The sequence below is a fragment of the Cornus florida genome, unplaced genomic scaffold, assembly GCF_030987335.1.
Source record: "Cornus florida cultivar Cherokee Brave unplaced genomic scaffold, ASM3098733v1 CherokeeBrave_3.0.0_Hap2_Chr08, whole genome shotgun sequence".
NCBI classification, from domain to species: Eukaryota; Viridiplantae; Streptophyta; class Magnoliopsida; order Cornales; family Cornaceae; genus Cornus; species Cornus florida.
Window position 1 is genome coordinate 64919812 of NW_026775578.1, and position 23209 is coordinate 64943020.

A 23209-nucleotide genomic window follows, 5' to 3' on the forward strand; every position below is an offset into this window, starting at 1 on the left:
TTGAGAAGAATTTTTTATTATCAGAAAATTAAAAATAAAAAACTGTATAAAAAATTTTGTTTAGTTCAATTTTATAAAAACTATTTTATGAAAACTAAGTGATAAAAATTAAGGTTCTAACTTTTTCACCAATGATGTCCAACATGAAAATATACCTTCAGGGAAAATACATAAAAATGTTAGAAAACACATAATTTAATCTTTATTGTGAATTACATGTGAGTGTAATAATTAAGATGATATCAATCGACACTAACATACAGTATGTGTTAAGAGAAGAAAACAATCAAGAAAAAAACATATCACACAAGAAAATTCACGATTTACCCAAAATTGTTTAAGTCTATTTATAGATTTATATCTGATCAATGGGGAAGGAAATATTCAAGGAAATAGCTAAATTAGTTTGATATAACTTTTCTGATTTATGTGTTACTTGATTTTTTTGAAATGCTGCACCAAATGAAAATTTTATCAAACTATGTATTCATTTAGTTAATACATATTAATTATATTCAACTATCATCATCTTGTAGAGTTGAAAAGGAAACAGTTCAGCAAGTTTTGATGAGATGAAATACATCTATGATGGCTTTCGCAATAACGAATTTTTGGAACCAAAGATAGAACGGACTAAAATTAAATTTTGGCCAAATAATCTCAATTTTAGTCAACTACATCTTTGGCGTAGGGAAAAAAAAATATACAAAATTTTAATCTCAATCTACAAGAATTTTTGGCTTAGGGAAAAAAATAATAATAATTTGAAGGCCAATATGTGGTGGGTGCCAAGGAAGGAAATTAGGGTAGAGGGAAAATAACTACTAGGATAAAAGAAAGGAGAAGAGAGAAGAGAAAGATAGAGAGTTGTTTTGGGAGGAAATGTGTAAAGCAACTTTTTGTACCTACACTTACTTTTGAAGAGAAGACATAGATTAATCAAATAATATGGTGGTAATGATTGAGAGAGCAATTCCTACCTTTTTGTGAAGAGAATGAAAGAACATATTCAAAACTTCCTTCCAAGGTTTTACAAACACGAACAACAATGGTGCAAAGAAGAGAGTTGCTGTGAGAGACTTGGTAAAACTTCTATTGTATGGAGAGTGAGAGATAGGCAGGCAGACAGAGTGTGTGAGGGGGAGATGAGGTTTCCATGTTCCTTTTGTTGAGGTGGTGGTCGAGGCGGTAGGGTGAGATCGATGGGCTCAAAATATGATTTTTCAAAAGATTAGTTCGTAAGTTGTTTTGGTTAAGTTTTGAGAAAAAAAAAATTTATCTATCCTTGGTTTTGAGTCGACCAAACACACCATAAAATATAGAAATATATATTTTTAAAAATATTTTACTACCAAACAAACTAAACTTTGAGCAATAAATATTTAGACAAGAAAATAAAAAACCTAAAAACAAATACATTCACCAGATAGTCGAAATAGAGCCCATTAAAAATAATATAAAAATAATACCAATAAGAGGACCAATGACCAGTAATTGCACCAGTATGGGATAATGCTGTGCTTCATATCGTGCTAGGAGAGGAGAAGATCGAAAGAACATTATAGCATGTGAATTGAGGAGAATGAAGAAATAAGATTAAGAGAATCAATCTAGATAACTGATAGAAAAAAATAAATAAAAAATCTAAAAAAATGTTGAATTATTAGGAATGTCAATGCAACAGGTTGGGGATGAGGCACTCTTTTTCAAACCGGTTCTACTAATAAAATTATTTTTCAAATTCAATTTAAGTGTCCTGCATTGAAATTGGGACGAATTCAAGGCGTCCCAATCAATATACATATATTTTTATAAAAAATAATTCAAACTTGAAAAATTTTAATGTAAATTTTTAGTGTAGTCAAATATTTAAACAATCATAATAATAATAATAAAATGTTGTTAAATTTAAAATTATAATAAGAAATAAAGAAAAAATAAAAATTTTAATTAATAAAAAATATTTATTTATACATTAATTATTAATCTGTACGAATTAAAAATTTTGGGGGTTTAAGCTCTCTTTTCAAATCAACCCTTAACCGCGCCGGTTAAATTGACGTCCTGAAATTCTGAGTGTGGAGCAATGGTGGGCACACTTCATTTACACCATCCGGTTCTAGGAGGCCAAACACATGGACTGATATGTTCATATTACTTGAATCTCATATTAATCAGATTCGGTTATTTGTAAATTTTTTTCATAAATTAGTAATATGATCTGTTTGTGAAAAGGTATTTTCAGTTATGGAAAATGTTAAATACAAAATTGCTACAAAATGAAGGATTGGTTGCCAACATTGAAAGAGAGATTATTTACCGAAAAAAACACTTTGAAAGAGAGAAATTGTGAGTGTTTCTGTTAAGATTTGATACTAAATGATCATAGATATATATTTTCTTTTTATTCCATTTAACCCCAAGTCAGAACTTTCATTCCGCCCCAGAATTTACAAATGTTGTCAGAATTAGAAGTTTAAGCTTTTATGTATATTCACTATATTATTTTGTTGATAGGAATAGGAAGGAAGCAGTTGTTTGGTTTTTTTTTTTTTTTTTTTTTTGAAGCAATTACACACACCCTACCTCCACCAAGGTTCGAACCTCCGACTTCTCCTTTGGGAAGGAATGGGTGATAGCGCTGGCCAATTGGTTCTTTGGTTAGGAAGGAAGCAATTGGTTTTAGAAAACAGATGGCTATGCTCTTAGGAGGTTCCTGTTCAATGAAATTGTCTCTCTCCCTCTTTTCTTATTTTTTGTATATTTAATTTATTTTATGAGAAAATTGTATTTGATATCTAGTGAATGTGAAAATAAAAGAAAATATAAAGTTTATTCATTGGAAATCTTTACAAGCAGCCCAAGAGATAAATGAAGAACAACACTTTATTAATGTGGCTCCATACACTGAAAAGAAAATGGACAACATCTATCAACGCATACATATAAAATCATAGAACTTGTACCACATACTGTCCATAAGCTGGAAGCACACAAATCTCCATGCTTTATTGAACAGAAAAGGTCCAACTATGCCCCAAAAGCCCACCACAAATCCTAGAGCCATGCTCACATAAAACCAGTCCACTTCAACTCCTCCTCCTTTGCCTCTCTTATTTCCAAAAGTAGGTGTCCCATTTTTCACACTGCAATTGTCCATAAGTGGAGGTCCACACAAATTGTTGCCCATGAAGCTAGATTCATCGAAGCTCTGAAGCTGAGTGCTAGATGGTATTTCTCCAATCAAATTGTTATAAGACAAATTCAAGTGACTTAAGAATGTCAGACTTGAAATGCTTGGTGGGATTTTACCAGAAAGATGGTTTACAGAGAAATCAATAGATTCAAGCAATCCCATAGCACCTATATTCTCGGGAATCCTCCCTGTCAAAAGATTATATGACAAATTCAATGATTGAAGCCCTAGGAGACTCATCAATTCCATAGGGATCTCTCGGAATAGATTGTTGTCTGAAAGGTCCATGCACCTTACCAAGTGAAGTATAGTGCTATATCCAACCAATTCTCCTTTCATTACAATCAATGCATTCTCCAAAACGCCTGTGAAAGGGTTGTCAATGAATGTACCAGGGCCATATAACATTTGACCAACTGAGTTTTGTCGTGTAGTCATGGCACTCAAATTCATAAAACATCTTGGTATACTTCCCAACAAATTGTTGCAAGCAATATCTAAGATTTGAAGTGAAATGAGTGCACAAAGTGTTTTAGGAATGTTTCCATGAAACTTGTTTGACCGCAAGATGAGAATCTTGAGATTTGGAAGACTTTCTCCAATCCATGCTGGTATACTTCCTGAAAATTTATTTTCAGCAAAGTCAATAAACATTAAATCTGTACAATTTTGTAGAGACAGAGGTAATTCTCCAGAAAGGCTATTGTTACGTAGATGCAACGATTTGAGGAGGCTTAGAGATCCCATAGAGCTTGGAATTTTCCCAGTGAGCCTGTTGTTTCCAAAATTTATAAACTCCAACCTTTCCCAACTCATCCCACAGTTAGGAATTTCTCCTGATAAAAGATTCCCCTTAAGATTAAGAAGTACCAAATCCTTTTCTTCATCCATCCTATAACATAGAAAATGGAAAATTGTTCCTGAAAATGAATTGTTGGAGAGATCTAGTGCTCTTACGTGAGAGGATAGATGGGGTAATCTACCATAGAAATGGTTGGAACCAATGTCAATTACTGAGGAATCATGAAAAACCAGAGGCATATTTTTGATCTCTCCTTGGATATGATTGTGAGAGAGATTTAAATAGTAAAGCTGGGGAGATAAGTTCCAAAACCAAGTAGGAATGGTATCTGAAATTCCTGTATTGGATATGTCTAGACCCCATAAATTCTTTTGTGAGTGAAGCCAGAGAGGAAATTGTGGCCCTAATTGCCATGAAATCAGTGATATGATTTCAATTTGAAAAGGAGGAATCCAGTCTAGTCTCACTTTCAAAACCAAATGATTTTTGCACCCAGCAAATTCTCTCAATCTTGTGAGGTTAGCAAAGTGAACTTCAGATACATCACCTTGTAATGAATTTTGAGTCATCCAAAATAATTCAAGCTTTGCAAGTTGTCCAAAACTCTTTGGAAAAGGTCCGCTCAAATTATTATAAGAAATATCCAAAACTTTCAAGGAGGATAATACTCCCAATGACTCAGGAATGTAACCAAAAAGAGAATTTGTGGAAAGATAGAGAAAAACTAGATTTTTGGATTGTTTAAGCTGATCAATGGCATCAGGAAAATGACCAGAAAGTTGACTGCTTGATAAATCAAGAGTTTCCAACCCATCCAAAGTGCATCCAGATAAAATGTTTAAAACTTGCGATATATTGCCACCAACCTTGATACTTGACAATCTAATTTCTTTCAAATTGCAAAGATCTCCTAAGGATGTAGGCAATATCCCTGCAAGCTCATTGTTTGACAGGTCAAGGGTAATGAGATTACTCAAGTTCCCAATTGCACTCGAGATCATACCTTGGAAGTCATTGGATGCCATGCGTAGGAATTGAAGATGGCTAAAACTGTATAGCCAGTCAGGTATGGTGGAGTTGAAAAAGTTAGCAGACAAATCAAGATGTCTAAGAACACTCATGTTTTGGAGACCATTTGGTTGTGTTGCAGATCAAGAAAACAAAGGCCATTAAGACTGAACAACCAATCAGGGATTGTTGATCTAAAGTTGTTATTTGAAAGATCGAGGATGACAAGGGAAGTAAAATTAACAGGCAGTAAAGAAGGAAAGTGATCAAGACTGCAATTGGACAAACGTAACTCTACCAAAGAAGGAAGCATGTTTGTTACCTGCAACCAATCAGATGCTTTGGTAAGGTTTACGAACCTCAAATCAAGGTGCTGCAACAAGGAATGACGAGAAAGCCATTGAAGATTATCGGATATAGTCTTCCAAAATCACCACCCCCAAGTACAAGGTAATGCAAACTGGAGAGGTTTCCCAGTTGATGGGGAATTAAGCCCTCAAAATCTCCCTCAAGATCGAGGTAGTGCAAACTCGAGATGTTCCCAAGTTGATATGGGATCACTCCCCCAAATCTTGCTTTGGAGAGATTAAGATATCTTAAACTCCCCAAAGAGCCGATGAAGCTTGGAATTTGAATTCCTCCAAAATTGTTGTTGCTGAGGTCCAAGTAACTCAAATGCTTCAGGTTGAGCAAGGAAGGGTTCAGCTTACCACCCAGCTGTGACCTCACATAAGCTTTATGTTCAGTAGCAGAAACACTATCCGAAAGTGGATTTTGAAGGTGGAGCTCCTTGACATTGCCAGTCAAGTTGTCGCAGACAACTCCAACCCATTTGCAGCAGTCGCCTTCACCAGCCCAAGAGGATAGCCGGTTGGAAGGATCATTAAAACTTTGTTTGAACCTCAAAAGGGTTTGTCTCTCATTTTCAACACAAAACATATGAGAGTTTCCACTGCAAAAGATAATATAAAAAGTTTGGATTGTAGTGAGAAACACAAGCAGAAGAATGCTAACATCTCTCATGTATCTATCCATGATCATGCCCACAGCAAGTGTAATGCATGAGAAGTAAGGAAGATCCCTGCATTTGTAGTAGCTGGTGAACTCTCAGCCCCAACAGTTATCCAATAGTTGAAGGAGTCTTGATAGGTTTTTCTACAGAAGAGTCAAATTTTCTTCATGGAATAGGACCCATTGTATAATGAGGGATTGTGCTAGGTAGGTGAATGCCATCTAATAAATTAAATATCTCATTCGATTGCATTTGTATGATTTAGAATACGTACTGGTTCATTTTTTTAGTCTTCGCAACTGCAAGTTTAGTCTTCCCATTCTATGTTAGATGCGAGTCCTTCACAAAAAGTCCTTCCACGTGGCGTGGGCTGTAACATTTCTAATTTTTATCATTTTTCATTTTTTCCGGAGATTTTGTCGCCGCAAGGGTAATTTTGTCTTTTCACGCCTTGCGTACAGGATTGTGGTTGGGTCCAATTGCATTTGTGCAACTTAATTTATGTGGATCAAGTGGTATTTGTATGTGGTGCTATTATATGTTGTATGGTGTAAATTAGAGGCTAAAAGAAAAAGGGAAAAGAAAATAAAATTGGAGGGATCCACCACTCACATTTTTGTGGTCTAAAGACCATTTCTCTCTCCCTCATTCTTTCTCTCTTCCCGTAACTTCTTTCTCTCCTCTTCTCTCATTCATTTTTCTTTTCTTTTGGAATCAATCTTTGAAACAAGGTGTCTCTTTCAATTCTTGCCGGATTTAGGTACCGTTTGAGGCAAAACGAAGCCCACAACGAGCTCTACGAGATAGTACGAACAATTTCAGATTCGGTGCTTCTTAGGGAGTTCGAAATTAGAGACCCATTTTGAGGGTTTTCGCATTTTAAGAGGTAGGGGTTCCTAATCCATGTGTTCTTGCTCCCTTGTGAGTTATTCCTTGTTAATTGTCGCTAAATGTGTTTAAATTGATGATTAACATGTTTAATTAAGTTGATTGTCTCTAAAATAATGTGATTTTGTATGTGAGATTCATATTTATGTGTATATGTGGATTTGTGAAATAAACATGCTTAGATATTGATTTTACATGCTTGTGTGTTTGTAACTTGGTAGAATTTGTTACGTGGAAAGCATGCCTTATTTAAATTAATTACCTTGAAAGTGATACAATTATTGAATTTGAAAATTATGCCTATATATGTGTAATTGTTAATTTATGTGGAGAGCATGCTTGATATGTGAATTTTCCATGACTATGATGATTGATAAATTGTAGGAAATTTGTGTGGATCTATGTTAATTGTGTAATGATAGTTCTCTCCATTTCCATGGTATAAAATGGGTGTGCATTATGCATCCATGGCATTGGGCATGAAGGAGAAAGGGAAAATGTTTTGAAAACAAAAAGGGGAATTTTGGGAAATAAGTTTTTGATAAAAAGAATTTTGAGAAAACCTGGTTGCTGCGGAGTCACCAACGAGCCGGTAGGTTAATGTAGCCTAAGGGTAATTAGGGAGATTGCCCTAGCGTGGTTGAGCTATCTGGGCCCCTCGACGACGTTGCGGAGTCACCAAAGGTCTAGGGACAGTAGCTAATCATTCTCTCGGCACTGCGGGGGTACCAAAGGGGGTTACATTAACAGTTTGGAAAGTGACAGATGAATGATTTTGAAAATGGGGAGCGACATTTGGCACGCATTGCATTCCATTGTATTGTATTGTTGATGTTGAGTTTGGATGTGATGTTGTACTTTCCCGACATAGTATGACCCCGATTCCTATTGCTCTATTCTTTGTATGGATTCACGGGGACACAAGAGGTGTGTCTTAGGTGCCACCTACTTAGCAATATGCTCACCTCATTTATTTAACTTTTTTTTTCAGGAAATGGGAAAGAAGTGGCGGATGAAAATCCTCCACAAGCTTGAAGAAGATTAGGAGTTGTATTTTGTTATCTTTTGTATCTTAGCCCATTTTTTTTGTATAGTCTCAAAACTAAAATGTCGTGTATTCATTTTTGCAAGCCAAGGTCATGTATTATAAATCATAACTCTTATTGATATTTTGAAGGGAAGCAAGACTATGTAAATGCTTAAGTTAAATGGGATGACGATGATGGGCTAACTTGGGGAGGTTGTTGATGTTGTGGTATTGGGGAATGTATTATATTTCTTTTGTATTGTGTGTTGGGACATGTTGGATAGGTCTTGAAAGGCTATCGCATTTTTTTTTCTTCATTTGAACAGGTTGTGGTAGGACCCTTTTAAGGGAGGTCATGCTGAATTTTTTTTTTAGAATTTGGTATCAGTTTAGGGGCGTTACAAATTTGGTATCAAAGCGATGGTTCGAAAACCTTAGGATGACGGGTAGAGGCCTATGTAGGATTGCATGGGAAGTTGTTTGCTTTCCGTATGAGATTATTTGTCGCTTGTTTTGATATTTGAAGAAGCATGTTTATTTGTTTACTTGCTTATTTGCTTATGTGATCACATGTTTATGTGTTTAAAACAATGTATACTATTACTAGGATAATGATTGAAAGCATGTTGATTTCGATATGATGATAAGTACGACGAGCATGTTAATGGCGAGTTGTAAGTACGGATTGTGCAAGTGTGTAGTATGGGGAAACGATGATGAGAATAGAAGGGATAATTAATTTCACATAATAATTTATTAAATTCGTAGTTTAAACTTATGTGATAGGACACGGTCGTGTCAAAAGTGTTATTTTAGCTATATATATATGCGTATGCCTTGTATGTATACCTATGTACCTTTATGCATGTATGCGGTCAAGCATAGGATAATTGTGTGTTTTAACCTGAGGAGGTGAGGAGCTCGGTTGCTCCAGGGTTGTTTGGGTGTTGGTTCTTGTCGAACTATGGCGTGGGTTTCTAGTTCATAAATTGAGCTATTTTGTGTGTAATCATTTTGATTTTCTTGCCGCATTTGGTGAAGCGCTTAGAGTAGGACAGTAGAACAAGTTCATATTTCATGGCTAAATGTTCTTATTGTGTGAGAGTGTTCATAGCTTTGAGTCAGGGCCGCATGATTATATTGTACTGATCCTTTTTCTTTCCATTTTAGAGTCATGCCTCCGAAGAGATGTAGAGAAATAGATAATGATGGGGAGCAGGACGAGCTCTTTAAAGGGAATCTTTTGGTTAAGAATTTGGTTGAGGTTACGACAAACTTTGTACGTGCAGTAGTCATGGAAACTCAGAGGTCGGTGGTACAGTTAGAGAGAAAGGACAGATCAGGAGATAGAGATTTGTGGAATCAGGTTAAGGAAGTGGAGATGTTGTCCAAGAGTCATGTACGAAAGGTGTTAAAGGGTGATTTTTCTCATTCCCCCGTTGTTTTTACATCATCACTGGAGACATCCCCTAAGATTGAGAAGGCTTGCTATAAGTGCAAGTAGATAGGTTATTTGAGAGCAGAGTGCCCTTGGGATCGGCCTAGTTCTGGAGTTTATTTTAAATATGGTCAGCCTGATCATAGGAAGAAGGATTGTCCCAAAAGAGGTGGAATTCCAGTTGGCGAGGTAGGTTCAGGGCAAGGACCGACTCGACTTTTGGTATCACAGATTGGTGTTTAGCTTAGAGAGTCGCATGAATGGCAGATTTTACCTGTTGAATCACCAGAGAGACCTCCTGTAGTCAAAGGTATGTAATTGCATTAATTTTTAGCATTTTATTGGTGTTTCCTTTTGGGTAAGTGTTTGATCTAACGAGTAATGGAGATAGTGATGCTTATAGTAATGATATTGAACCTAGGACATGAGGTTTTCTTGTTTAGTCATGTGGATTGCCTTAGAAGGAGTGGATCGGGTGGTCGGTTGAGCGTTAATGATTGATGGCAACATTCATGGTATTAAGGTGACAGTTGGGCGTTAGGTATTTTGGGTTTTATGCTCATTTTTGTTTTGAGGATTCATTGGTTTTGAAGCTCCTTTCTAGTAGTTGGCAGTGATCATTATGGGGAGTATCGAGAGTAATGTTTGTTCTTTTGTTATAGTGGTATTGTTTTGAGGATGTTTGAGGAAAAGTCACTTAGTGGTGGCTTAATGGTCTGGCGGGTTAGTAGGTTTGAACCGTTGTTTCGAATGAGTGGTAGTAGAGGCATTATGGCGTGATATTTTGCATTGATGAGCATAATGGTTTTAGGCATGATTCAAAGATGGATTACAATTAGGAGTGTTATTGTACGTTATCAAGTTAATGATGGGATTGTGCACCAGTTAAGGCGATTATGGACGGCTTAGTTCTTAGAGCCGGCAAGAGCAGTGCTGCCAGCTAAGTACTTTTTCTTTTGAGGAGTCAGTGGATTATTGTGATTGAAGTTACGAGTCCAGTATGTACGGTGACCGAGGCAATGTCACCTGGGTTGGTATGGTTGAAGTGGATAGTAAGGTGTCGTTTTATGGTGTGAAAGTTGTCGATTGGGGAGTAACTGATTCAAGGAAGAATGGGGCACGGTGTTTGAAGGGTTATGATTGTTTTCAAAGTGGATGTGTTGTGAGCATTGGTGCTCTTGTTCGATGTTTGTGTTATGAGTTACATCTCAGTACTTGATGAATGGGTGTTGTGGACCTGATTAGTTTGGGTTAGCATGGGGGTTGTTGAGTGTGTTATTAGTTGGTTCTCTTCCTGGTGCATAGGAAGTTCATTTTTTTCATCTCAGGTAAGATTGGGTGTTTATAGTTGGACGACTGGTGAATAACATGTGATAGAGTGTCAGGTGCATTTAGGTGCGAGTTGTTGACCTTTCGTGAGAGCGGGGTTCGTCATCCTTTCTGCTTGTTCTAGTTCTAGCGAGGACGTTGTTTGTCATAGACATTGCTCTTCCTTTACGAGTTGAGTGCGTCTGTAGGTGGACGGATTTGTGAGCGGGTGTTACACCATTAGAGTTCATTGATTGAAGTTCTGATTGAAGGGGTTGACTTACTCCCACGGAGGGAGGTATAGCTTTTAGTTTTGCAGTGTTTGTTTTGGGAAATGGTTTTGACTGGTAAGATATGAGGCACGAATTGCCAAATGAGAATTGTGTTTCTAATGTTTGTTGTTTACGGGGTGGTGGCGGCAAGGATTTTGTTATGAATGAAAGGTTGATGATGAATAGATGATATGATGTGGCCCATGTATTTAGATGTTTTATAGGTGATTGACTCTAGCAATGTCTTGAGGACAGGTGTTGGTATTGTTGAATGTTTTGCAGTTAAGGAATGATTGTGGGGTTCCATCGAGGGAAATAGGAATGATTGATTTTGGTTTTGAAATCTCGAGTATGAGATAATTGTATTATATGTTTTGACGAGGTTAGAATTGAATCAAATAATGTTATGGAGTTGTTTACCTGGTACGGGTATTATGAGAAGATTAGAGGGCTTTGATGTTGGTCGATGATTGAGATATGATTGGAATTCTTAGAATAGGTATATGACTGTATGGTTGTTGAGTTTATGTAGAGCGATGAATTGATTAGAGAGTGGATCTTGTGGTTGCTTTGAGAACCATGTGAGTTTGTGTTTGAGGTTTAGACCTGAGGACAGGAACGACGTCCATTTTGAGATCGGATTGAGGATGAGAATGGCTAAGCCAACCATTTCTCCTGAATCAATTCTTATTTGGCACGATGTCGAGTCAAAGGTCAATGATCGTTCCGACTTGTTAGTGATAGTGAGAGTACAGTACTGTACGTTGTGTTGGTGTGACAACGTGGACTTACATAATTTATCTTGGGTGATGAACGGTGTTAGGTGGTGTTGGGTGTTTGATAACGGATTAGTGGTACAATTATTGATTATTGAGAATCTCGTTTTAAGGATTTATGTTCAGAATACAATGATAGTACATTTTATTATTTTGGTGACTTATGATTGTATGATTGTTGGGAGATTTATCGTTTAGTTATTTTGAGGTTAATCCATATGACAATAACCGGTTGATGTAATTGATGGTCATTGTATGATTATGTAGTTGTATAGCCGTATGTTTGATGACAGGTGTTAATTTGATAAAGATGTGTTGATTTGAGTTTGAGTCTGATCCTCGTTGGGGTCTGGTTTGTCCTCTAAAGGGACGGGGTGAGATAGGATGTTGTCATGATTCAGGGGTCTTGTGACCATTTTCGTTCGAGTCTTGTATAGTCATATAGAGAGGACCAGTGTTGGTTTTAAGTTGAGTATAGAATTCAGCGGATTTTGTGTATAATGTTGTGAGTGATGAGTTCCTTCGTATGGTGGTGATCATTGGGTTTGTTAACCGCTAATTGACTCTAGAGGGGGGGGGGGGTGAATAAAGTCAATGGCCAATTTTCGTAATTTATAGATTTGTAAATTCTATTCTACCATTCAAACAATTATGCAACATACAAAATATGAAAGTAAACAATTACTAGCACAATTGTAAAAGAGATAAGAGAAGAGAAATTTCAAACAATGACTTGGCGATTTTAGCGAGGTTTGGAAACTCCTACTCCTCGGCTCAAGATCCTTCTTGAGACTTCCCAATGCACTATGACTTCTCCTTACGGGTGGAGAGCAAACCTTTACATGAAGCAGACACTTGCTTCTCTTCTTTGCTAGAAGAATACCCTTCTTCTAGGCTTCTTGGGGTTACACCAACCCTTTACAAGTTTGTAGAAGAAATTGTAGTTGTGATACAAGAATGAATCTCTCTCGAGATAGATGTACAAATGTAAGCTCACAAGGCTAGAGTAATAGATGAATTAAAATGAAGCTTAACTTGGTATGGTTGAGTGAAATGAATGCTTGAGTAAATGCTTTGAATGATATTTTTGAATTCTCTCAACCGCGCCCTAGCCTTCTTCAATGCTTGTCTTTATATAGAGTTTTTGGAAAATGAAATGCATTAATTGCTCAAATATATCTGTTATGGTAGGTTGAAGAGCATTAATTGTTTATGTGACCGTTAGCGCAATAAATATAACAACTTCAGATCTGCTTCAGTGAGATTGGATCTCATCTAACTGGTTAGAGGATTTTTCTAAACCGGTTACATCTGCTGAGGGACTTCTTTAGTTAAGGCCAACTATTCGAACACAAGAAGCTTCCTAACCGGTTACATCAAAGGCCAAGATAAGTGTCGTTCTGTTAACGCATATCTAACCGGTTATATAACTTCTTCTAACCGGTTACATCAATGGCTAAGAAAAGTTTCGTTCTATTAAAGCACATCTAACCGGTTATATAGCTTCTTCTAACCGGTTACATCATTGGCCAAGAAAAAAAATCATATTCTGTTTAAGTACATGTAAACGGTTACTTGAGATCTCTTAACCGGTTACGAGAAGGTAGATACAATGTTTTGTATGTTGATCTAAACGGTTAGAACAATTCTTCTAACCGGTTACAAGGTGCAGATAAAAAGATCAAGCTTTCTGTTTTGTTCATATAAACGGTTAGATGAAACTTCCTAACCGGTTATGAGATACCTTTGATCAAGTGTTGCTTTCTGTTTTAGCTCATCTAAACGGTTAGATGAAACTTCCTAACCGATTACCAGATTCTAAGGAGATTTTTGATTTTTCTTTTTAAGTGCAGAATCTTGAAAGATGTGTATGAAAATGCACGAGCCAATAGATTTGAGTTTCAAATTAATTTATAGATTACTTTGACAGAAAATCCTAATCACTCACCGATCTATCTACCCATTTATCTTCAAGTCAATCATGATTGCATTATTCTTGGAGTAGATTTGATTTCTCTTGAAATGATTTCTTTGTCTTGGTTGCTTGGCATATTTTATTTCCTTTGCCCTGCAAGCTCAATGCAAACATTAGACCGAGAACACTTCATAATGTTTTGTAATCATCAAAATGATTAGACGATCTTTGAATGACCTTTAGGGTCAACAGGGTTTTCTGGCGGCAGAGTGTGACTTCCTGTTGACGTTCGGTGTCAAAGGCAATAATGTCGGTGGATTCATAGTCTCAAATTTTATAAGGTGTTATTGGAGAGTGTGTGGATGTTGTGCCTTCTTCTTTAAGGAGGATATATTTCGAGGACGAAATCTTTTTAAGGAGGGTAGATTGTAACGTTTCCGATTTTTACCATTTTCATTTTTTCCGGAGATTTTGTCGCCGCAAGGGTAATTATGTCTTTTCACGTTTTGCGTACGGGATTGTGGTTGGGTCTAATTGCATTTGTGCAACTTAATTTATGTGGATCAAGTGGTATTTGTATGTGGTGCAATTATATGTTGTATGGTGTAAATTAGAGTCTAAAAGAAAAAGGGAAAAGCAAAAAAATTGGAGGGGCCCACCACTCACATTTTTATGGTCTAGAGACCATTTCTCTCTCCCTCATTCTTTCTCTCTTCCCGTAACTTCTTTCTCTCCTTCTTCTCTTATTCATTTTTCTTTTATTTTGGAACCAATCTTTGAAACAAGGTTTCTCTCTCAATTCTTACCGGATTTAGGTGCCATTTGAGGCAAAACGAAGCCCACAACGAGCTCTACGCACTAGTACGAACAATTTTAGATTCGGCGCTTCCTAGGGAGTTCGAAATTAGAGACCCATTTTGAGGGTTTTCGCATTTGAAGAGGTAGGGGTTCTTAATCCATGTGTTCTTGCTCTCTTGTAAGTTATTCCTTGTTAATTGTGGTTAAATGTGTTTAAATTGATGATTAACATGTTTAATTAAGTTGATTGCCTCTAAAATGATGTGATTTTGTATGTGAGATTCATATTTATGTGTATATGTGGATTTGTGAAATAAACATGCTTACATGTTGATTTTACATGCTTGTGTGTTTGTAACTTGGTAGAATCTGTTATGTGGAAAGCATGCCTTATTTAAATTGATTACCTTGAAAGTGATACAATTGTTGAATTAATAAATTATGCCTATATATGTGTAATTGTTAATTTATGTGGAGAGTATGCTTGATATGTGAATTTTCCATGACTATGATGATTGATAAATTGTAGGAAATTTGTGTGGATTAATGTTAATTGTGTAATGATAGTTCCTTCCATTTCCATATTTTAAAATGGGTATGCATTATGCATCCATGGCATTGGGCATGAAGGAAAAAGGGAAAATGTTTTGAAAACAAAAAGGGGAATTTTGGGAAATAAGTTTTTGATAAAAAGAATTTTGAGAAAACCCGGTCGTTGCGGAGTCACCAACGGGCTGGTAGGTTAATGTAGCCTAGAGGGAACTAGGGAGATTGTCCTAGCGTGGTTGAGCTATCTGGGCCCCTCGATGACGCTGCAGAGTCACCAAAGGTCTAGGGACAATAGCCAATCCTTCTCTCGGCGCTGCGGGGGTACTAAAGGGGGTTACATTAATAGTTTGGAAAGTGACAGATGAATGATTTTGAAAATGGGGAGCGACATTCGACACGCATTGCATTCCATTGTATTGTATTGTTGATGTTGAGTTTGGATGTGATGTTGTACTTTCCCGACATAGTATGACCCCGATTCCTATTGCTCTATTCTTTGTATGGATTCACGGGGATACAAGAGGTGTGTCTTAGGTGCCACCTATTGAGCAATATGCTCACCTCATTTATTTAACTTTTTTTTTCTTCAGGAAATGGGAAAGAAGTGGCGGATGAAAATCCCCCGCAAGCTTGAAGAAGATTAGGAGTTGTATTTTGTTATCTTTTGTATCTTAGCCCATTTTTTTGGTATAGTCTCAAAACTAAAATGTCGTGTATTCATTTTTGCAAGCTAAGGTAGTGTATTATAAATCATAACTCTTGTTGATATTTTGAAGGGAAACAAGACTATGTAAATGATTAAGTTGAAAAGGATGACGATGATGGGCTAACTTGGGGAGGTTGTTGATGTTGTGGTATTGGGGAATGTATTATATTTCTTTTGTATTGTGTGTTGGGACAGGTTGGATAGGTCTTGAAAGGTCATCGTATTTTTTTTTTTTTTTTTTTCATTTGAACAGGTTGTGGTAGGACCCTTTTAGGGGAGGTCATGCCGAATTTTTTTTTAAGAATTTGGTATCAATTTAGGGGCGTTACATGGGCTTTAAATTTGCAGAAATTAAAGAACCACCATCCTTTATCACATTATGTATATACTTGGACTTAGACATTACACAACTGGATGATACTTCTATCACTTTATTGACTTGGCTGGCTAATGGCTGCATGAGAAGTAGAATGATTTTTAATATCTGGTGACTATTAATTGCTCAGTACACCATCGTGGATCAATTAAAAAAGAAAAGAAATAGAACGAAAAACAAGAATATATATATATATATATATATATATATATATATATATATATATATATAAAGCAAAAAAATAAAAACATAGTGAAAATTTTGTTTTCTATTTTTGGTTGCAAACAGAATAATGAAATACCTAAATGTTCATTTAGGGCACTCTAATTGTAGTTATATTGATATTGAAATTGCAGAATACAAAAATCCTAATTTTGGTAAAGAATTTTTAATTATGTAACATATTGCTGCTAATTTAAGATTATGGCCAGACTACTCATCAAAGTATAGTAAAGTGGTGTATTTATGTACTAAAACTAGTTTTTCTTTGAAAATTGTAGGCATATGTACTGAAAGTGGTGCCTCTCTTTAGCAACTGATGAATTGTGGTTTTTCAAAATAGTTGTAAATAAATTATTGCTGATTAGGGTTTTTGGCCATTAGAAGAGAGTAATTGTGGAAGACAACTAACCGACTTTTCTCAATGATCATTAAGGTGAAATTTTAGATGAATGTTTGTGATGCTAGGAAACTTATCGTCAACGGGTATATTATTTTTGTTGATGGAATCCACCTTATTTTGGTGAAGCTTGTTTCTGTGGGTACTTGAGGGTTATATTTCTAATTTGCAAACCTCTATTATAATCTAAAGAAAACCAATTATAACCCCATTATTTTACATAGTGGAAGATATTATTCGGAGTTGTCGTGTGATATTTTTCTCCAATTTGAAGGGTTTCTGTGTAGTTGAATATCAGTGCTCTCTTTGGCAGAGGTAGATGAGAATTTATTCTATTCTCAACTCATGTGATGTAGGATATAATTCTGCACAGTTTGACAAATTCATTTTCGTCAAAACAATAGTGTTTTTTGGGTGGAAATGACGCATTGAGAAAAACCCATTAGCTTTATCTTGTGGGCTATATTGGTTTTCGGCTGAAAACCTTCGTTTAGGGCTCTGAAATCGCCTTTTATTGTGTTGTAGAAGGCCTGCTGATTGTTATGGGATTTTTGTTTGAGGCCTTACTGAAGTCCGAATGCTTTGAGAATTTATATTTAGTAGTTTTATTTAATTATGTTTCTTTCTCTATTTTTCCAGGATTATTTAGAGATAATTTATTTTTATGCTTATTTCTAGGATTAGTTTCCTTGGACTAGGTTTTAGTTTCCTTCTAGTGTTAGGTTTACTCTATTATAAATATATATTCATGTATTGCAAGAGTAGAATTTAACCTTTTTATCAATAATATTTCAGAATTCCTATGAATTTATTTCTTGTTTTGTGGATTCAAACACTATACTTTGTGGATTCAAAGTAACCCCTTCCTTGTGAACAAATTTATCGCTTCCGCTTATGTCAGTTGGTATCAGAGCCTTGATTTACCCTGAATTGATAACGATTGTTCGTTTTGGTAGCACCCATTTTGCCGATAATGATCGCAGAGTGAAGGCCCCTTAGCCAACCATACATACTCAAGATCAATTCGTAGCAACTGGTTTTAGAATTGGTGGCAACCAGGTTCGTGGTTCAATTCTTGTTCACGTTGATGATGTGTCTCACAGCCAACCGAGCATGGGTTATATTCTTGTTTATCCACGTAGGCCTCCAGCCTATACGGATTATTTCGATGATTTTTCTGATGATGGGGAGTGCATATTCCATGATCGAGGTAGATGTAACAATCGTGAATTTCAGGTAAAACTTGATCTACTTACTTTCAATGGAAGTTTATTATTGAAGAAGAAGTTGAAGACTTTTTTGAATATTTTGATGTACTTGAAAACAAGCAAGTTCCGCTTGTTGCCTTCAAGCTTAAAGGATCGGCTTCAATTTAGTGGGAACAAATATAGTTTCATCAAAGGAAAGAAAGATCACATCTTGTTCAGTCGTGGTATAAGATGAAACGTGTAATGTTTCGGATTTTTCCACTTTTCCATTTTTGGGAATTTTTTGATTTTTCGGTATTATTTCGTTTTTGCCTCAATTAGCGTACCGAACCCCGTAGGGTATGCCAGGTGAGTCCTGAGAGTTGGTTAGGGCATTTCTTCGAGTATAGTACTCTTAGAAATGCATTGTTAGCCATTTCGGCATTTTTCAGTTTTTCGGGTCGGCAGGTCCCGGGCGGGATTCGCACCCGGATTGTTCGTGTACGGAATTATTTATTAGTGTCATTACACTTCATATTTATCTATTTGGTGCATGTTTGAGTGGCTACGTACCTAGAGGTAGGTTTGTGACGTGTATATGTATGTGTGTATATAGTAAAGGCAAATTAGATTTTTTTTTTTTTTTTGGTGTGTGGACCTTACTTGGGCATTTTATGGTTGAAAAGGGGCAAACTTTTCATTTCTCTCCTTCTCTCCCGCAGCTCTCTCTCTCCTCTCCTTATTTTATTTTCATTTTCGTTTCTTTTAAACTTCAAATTTCTCTTCCATTTTCTGGCCAATCGGATGGGTTTCCTGCCTCAGTTCCTAAAGCTTTGTTTGGTTAGGTGGAAACAGTTAGAAAAGAAAGGAAGGAGAAAATTGTTAAATTTTTTTAGAGTTTGGATAGATAGAAAGAGAAAATTAATGAAAAATTTTGTTTCCATAACTGTTTATTTTCTCTCAAAACTTTTCATGCACAAAACACAGGGAAATAATTTTTTTTCACGTGAAATGTTTGCCTTTTTACTTGACATTCCTATATTACCCATTAACTTAATCATGAAAAATAATTTCTTCTTTTATTTTTGTACTAGATTTCTAAGAGACAAGTTCTCTCCAAAACAACTTTTTCTATATTTGTTTTTTTTCACCTTTCTTTTTTTTGCACAAGTTCATATATAATTGGCAACAACAAAATACAATCAAATCTCTCTAAAAAAAAAAAAAAATAGTATTGCTGTCAATACATCTCTGTTTTTTTTAAGTTTCATTTCTCATACACTAATAATTAGTTCTACTTCTGCCTTAGAAAATATTATGAAGTCTTATTTTAAATATAAATAATTATATTAATTATTAAATTTAATAATCCATTATTTTACAATTTCTTTGCTAAAAATAAACATCAACAAATACAAATTCATTTATTTATTATTAATTAAAATTATAAGGGTAAATTTGGTATCTTTAATCGATTTCTTTTCACTTTCATGCTATCCACCAAAATAACAAATTAATATTTTTCTACAATTTTCTTAAATAAATTTTCATTCTAACCAAATGCATGTAGGAAAATAAATATATATTTTTTTCATTCACTTCACTTTTCTTTCATTTTCCATTTCTTTTCTTTGCTTGCTTATTTCCATCTAACTAAACGGAACCTAACGGAAAATGTTCCTGATGAGCGCTGAAAAGTGAGCATTTAAACCCCTTAAGTTAAGGTATTCTAGGACCTTTATCTATCTTACTTTCCCATTTTAGACTAATTTCATGTTATTGCCCTTTTCAGGTGCTTATCTCAAAAATAAGTCAATTAAGCCAAATAAGACCATTAAAGAAGTTAACTCAAGCTGAATGGAAGAAAAGAGCAAAGTGGGAGCAAAATGAAGCAAAGTGTGGAAATTTAGCATGTTTGATCGATCTCAGCATTTCTTCGATCGATCGAAAGTTCATTGATCTAAACAGTTCAAGATGGATCCAAGCCCTTGTCTTTATCCAAAAGAATCCAATAAGTTCGATCGATCCAACATTTTCGAAATCGATCGAAATGATTCGATCTTATCCACACCTACCACCCACCTACCACTTTTGTCTTCTTCCCAAAACTATTTCAGAGATTTGTCTTTATTCAAAAAGGCACCGCTAAGGATGATCGATCTCTATAGCATTCGATGGATCTCAGCCATGTTCAATCGATCTCAACACAGTTCGATCGATAGAACTTCCTTAAGTTCGAAAAAAAAATAGATTCCAGCTCATTAAAAGTTGGCTCATGGTGCAATCATTAGAGGGACCTTGATGTATGAGCCTAGACCATTGGGGTGACATTTGACCTACCTATATAAGGATTGAGAGCCACTTTTAGAGTATAGTTGATATTCATAACTTGTAACATTCAACATATTTCTTATCTTGGAGAGGAGGCTAGAGATTAGAGAGCTTTACACATTTTCGGAGTTCTTCCATTCTTCTAGGGTTTCCATCAAGAAGGAGGTCATTCCTACCATGGAGATAGCCCTTGAGGGTTGGATGACTACTTCAATGAGTGGCTAGACATCTACTTGGGCCTATAGTAGCCCCTAAGTTTGCTTCCTAGACTTAGTTCTTTGTATATTTTTGGTGATTTATAGTTTTGATCTTGGATATATATATATATCTTGTGGTTTCTACTTAATGTGTATGGATTAATGCTTTCAATTGATTATCTACTTTTAACCATATGTCTATGTATGCTAGAATGGATGATTCATGTGTTTTTCTCTAGATTTAGTGGAATTTATGCATGTCTATGTGTATAGATGAAGTTAATCTAGAGATGGTCAAAACATAGAGCTTAATTGAACACTCTCGCAATTTATTTGATGGTTCACACTTATTTTTTGATGGATTGTACCACAACTTAGCTTACTCAGTTAAATTTCATGTCTTTAGTGTAGATATAGTTTAGTTGTTTTAAATTCATAGATAGGTGGACAATCTACTCTTGTTCCTTGGTGTTCCATACTTATGAATGCATTAGGTGTATGTTTCTAAATAGTTGTGTGTGCATAAATTGTGGTTTCATTGAATGGATTTTGGTCTCATTGAATGGATTTTGGTCTCATTTGATAGGTTGTGCTTTCCATTTGATTTGGCTTGACAATCTATACTTATTTGCCATCTATGCCTAGTTTCAATTGATGTTACACACGCACACAAGTTACAAGTCAATTTCCCCATTAATTTATAATTACTAGTGTCTAGTGAAGTCAAGTTTAATGGAGAGCTCTAGTACCCCAAGTCCTCCCTTCTATATCTTTCTTTACTTTATTAATCACTGAATTTTGTTTACTTTAATTTCACTTGCATAATTGCTTAATCAATCAATCCAACCAATCTTTGATTATTCGACCCACTAACCCTATATATTGTTTCCATTACAAAGGCACCCACAAATCCCTTGGGACGATACCTACTCACCCTTGCTATATTTTTAGTTAGAGGTAGTGGTGGCTTTTACAAATTTAAAACTTGGCCACATTGTACACTCACATTCTTAGGTCATATCATTTTGCAAACTTTTGGTCCATAGGTACGGCACACACTAGGTTTTTGGCGCCGTTGCCGGGAATCTTATTGGCAACGCCGTGTTTTGGAAACAAATAGGAATTAGTACTCTTTTAATCATGTCTTTTCTTTATTTTCTTTCTAGTTACTTATTGTGTTTGTTCTTGATTGACTAGGTGCATTGAGCAAAGAAATAAAACAAAGGAGAATTGAAGAGCAAGGAAGCCAAGTGGAGCTAAGCTAAGCACAAAAAGGACTAAAAATCTAAAAAAATTGCAAAGCAAAGCAAGGCTAAAAAGTTGAAAAATATATTAAAGTTGCTTAAGGACTATTTGTGAGATCTTTCTAACTCCAGCTCTAGTTAAATCGTCGGCTCGCGTGGAGGCTTGTTTCTCATTTCTTAGATAAATCGTGAGCCCGCGTGGAGGTAATTTACTTTTCTTTGCAAATTGTTCAAGTATGGGAGCTTGGGATCAATGTATGTGAAGATTTGTTGATTTGTTGTGGGGGCGAAGTGTTTGTTAGTTGCTTATTTCTTGTTATTTGTCTTTGTTGGTGTATGCATGGTCGTAGGTCATTGAATCCTATTCTTGTCCCTCTTAATTTTCATTTTGAATCGGTTGTTCATAATCCTAGGGGAAGAGGTAGTTCTCATCACTTCATTTCATCAATGGAGGAGCAAAATAATCACCTTGTAGAGGACCTTGGTTACATAGACCAACAAGGCACCCTCCACCTTAATGTGCATCATGAAAACATCCAAGTACCATTAGGCATGCCTAGACCATTTATTCCACCATAACAACAAGGCCAAATTCCATTAGGAATGCCTCAACCAATCTTTGCTCCATAACCTCCTATGGTTCAAGCTAACCACGGTGTTAGAGTAGCACCACCGATTGTAATTCCCCCTCTTGCTTTAAGAGACCATTATGTGCCTAATGAATATAATGCACCCACTTGCATTCAATTGCCTCCATTTAGAGCGCATCATTATGGAATCAAACCACAAACCATTCAAATGCTTCCCAACTATCATGGACTTCCAAGTGAAGAACCCTATAAGCATTTGGATGAGTTTCTTGAAGTGTGTTCCACCGTAAAATACACGGACATGCCAAAAGAAGTGTTAAGACTCAAACTTTTTCCTTTTACCCTCAAAGACAAGGCAAAATATTGGTTTAACAATCTTAGGCCTTTTTCGATAACTTCTTGGGCAGAAATGCAACAAGAGTTCTTGAAGAAGTACTACCCGGTTTCGAAGACCAATGCCATGAGAACTTCCATTCGTGAATTTTCTCAAGGGGATGGGGAAATGTTTCATGAGGCATGGGAACGTTTCAATGACTTGCTTAGGAAGTGCCCACATCATGAAATACCTATGTGACAATTAGTTCAATATTTCTTTCTTTGAAAGTTTACCGGATAATCACAAGGGTATGGTGGATGTATCTATGGGTGGTTCTTATCTTGATAAGCATGAAAATGATATGTGGCAATTGTATGAAAGTATGAGTGAAAATTCCATGTATAGATCTTTATCTTCTAAAAATGGTAGAAATCTAGGTAGAAGGAAGAATGTTGGCTTGTATCAAGTTGACAACTCCAATGATATAGCCGCTGAGATAAAATCCTTATCTCAAAGGTTTGATCAATTTTTGATCAACCAAACTTCGGCGAATCAAATGTCTTCCTCCTCAAATCATGTTCATCATCGTGCATCTAATGAATCATGTATGACTTGTTCTAGTGTGTTACATTTTACTTCCAATTGTCCCCATGG

General features: G+C 35.8%; 2 protein-coding genes, 1 long non-coding RNA gene and 1 pseudogene across 3 annotated transcripts; 1 reads left to right on the plus strand and 3 right to left on the minus strand.

The window, feature by feature from the left end:
• Window positions 1–2534: 2534 nt before the first annotated feature.
• Window positions 2535–5137, minus strand: LOC132271908 (receptor-like protein EIX2). The gene has a single exon (XM_059773416.1). It carries the CDS (start codon window positions 5117–5119, stop codon window positions 2933–2935), a length of 2187 nt encoding a protein of 728 aa, XP_059629399.1. The 5' UTR covers window positions 5120–5137; the 3' UTR covers window positions 2535–2932.
• A 229-nt stretch (window positions 5138–5366) lies between these two features.
• On the minus strand, window positions 5367–6047 carry LOC132271909 (receptor-like protein EIX1). The gene has a single exon (XM_059773417.1). It carries the CDS (start codon window positions 6045–6047, stop codon window positions 5367–5369), a length of 681 nt encoding a protein of 226 aa, XP_059629400.1.
• Window positions 6048–14365: 8318 nt separating this feature from the next.
• On the plus strand, window positions 14366–15937 carry LOC132271910 (uncharacterized). The gene is made up of 2 exons (XR_009469875.1): window positions 14366–14583; window positions 15580–15937. It is a non-coding gene; the product is annotated as an uncharacterized LOC132271910 (long non-coding RNA).
• Window positions 15938–22705: 6768 nt separating this feature from the next.
• On the minus strand, window positions 22706–22803 carry LOC132272033 (small nucleolar RNA R71; annotated as a pseudogene).
• Between the last annotated feature and the right edge of the window lie 406 nt (window positions 22804–23209).

What these genes read in the sequence shown, in the direction of transcription:
- LOC132271908 (XM_059773416.1), bottom strand. Translation starts at nt 5,119, where the DNA reads ATGAGTGTTCTTAGACATCTTGATTTGTCTGCTAACTTTTTCAACTCC.
- LOC132271909 (XM_059773417.1), bottom strand. Translation starts at nt 6,047, where the DNA reads ATGATCATGGATAGATACATGAGAGATGTTAGCATTCTTCTGCTTGTG.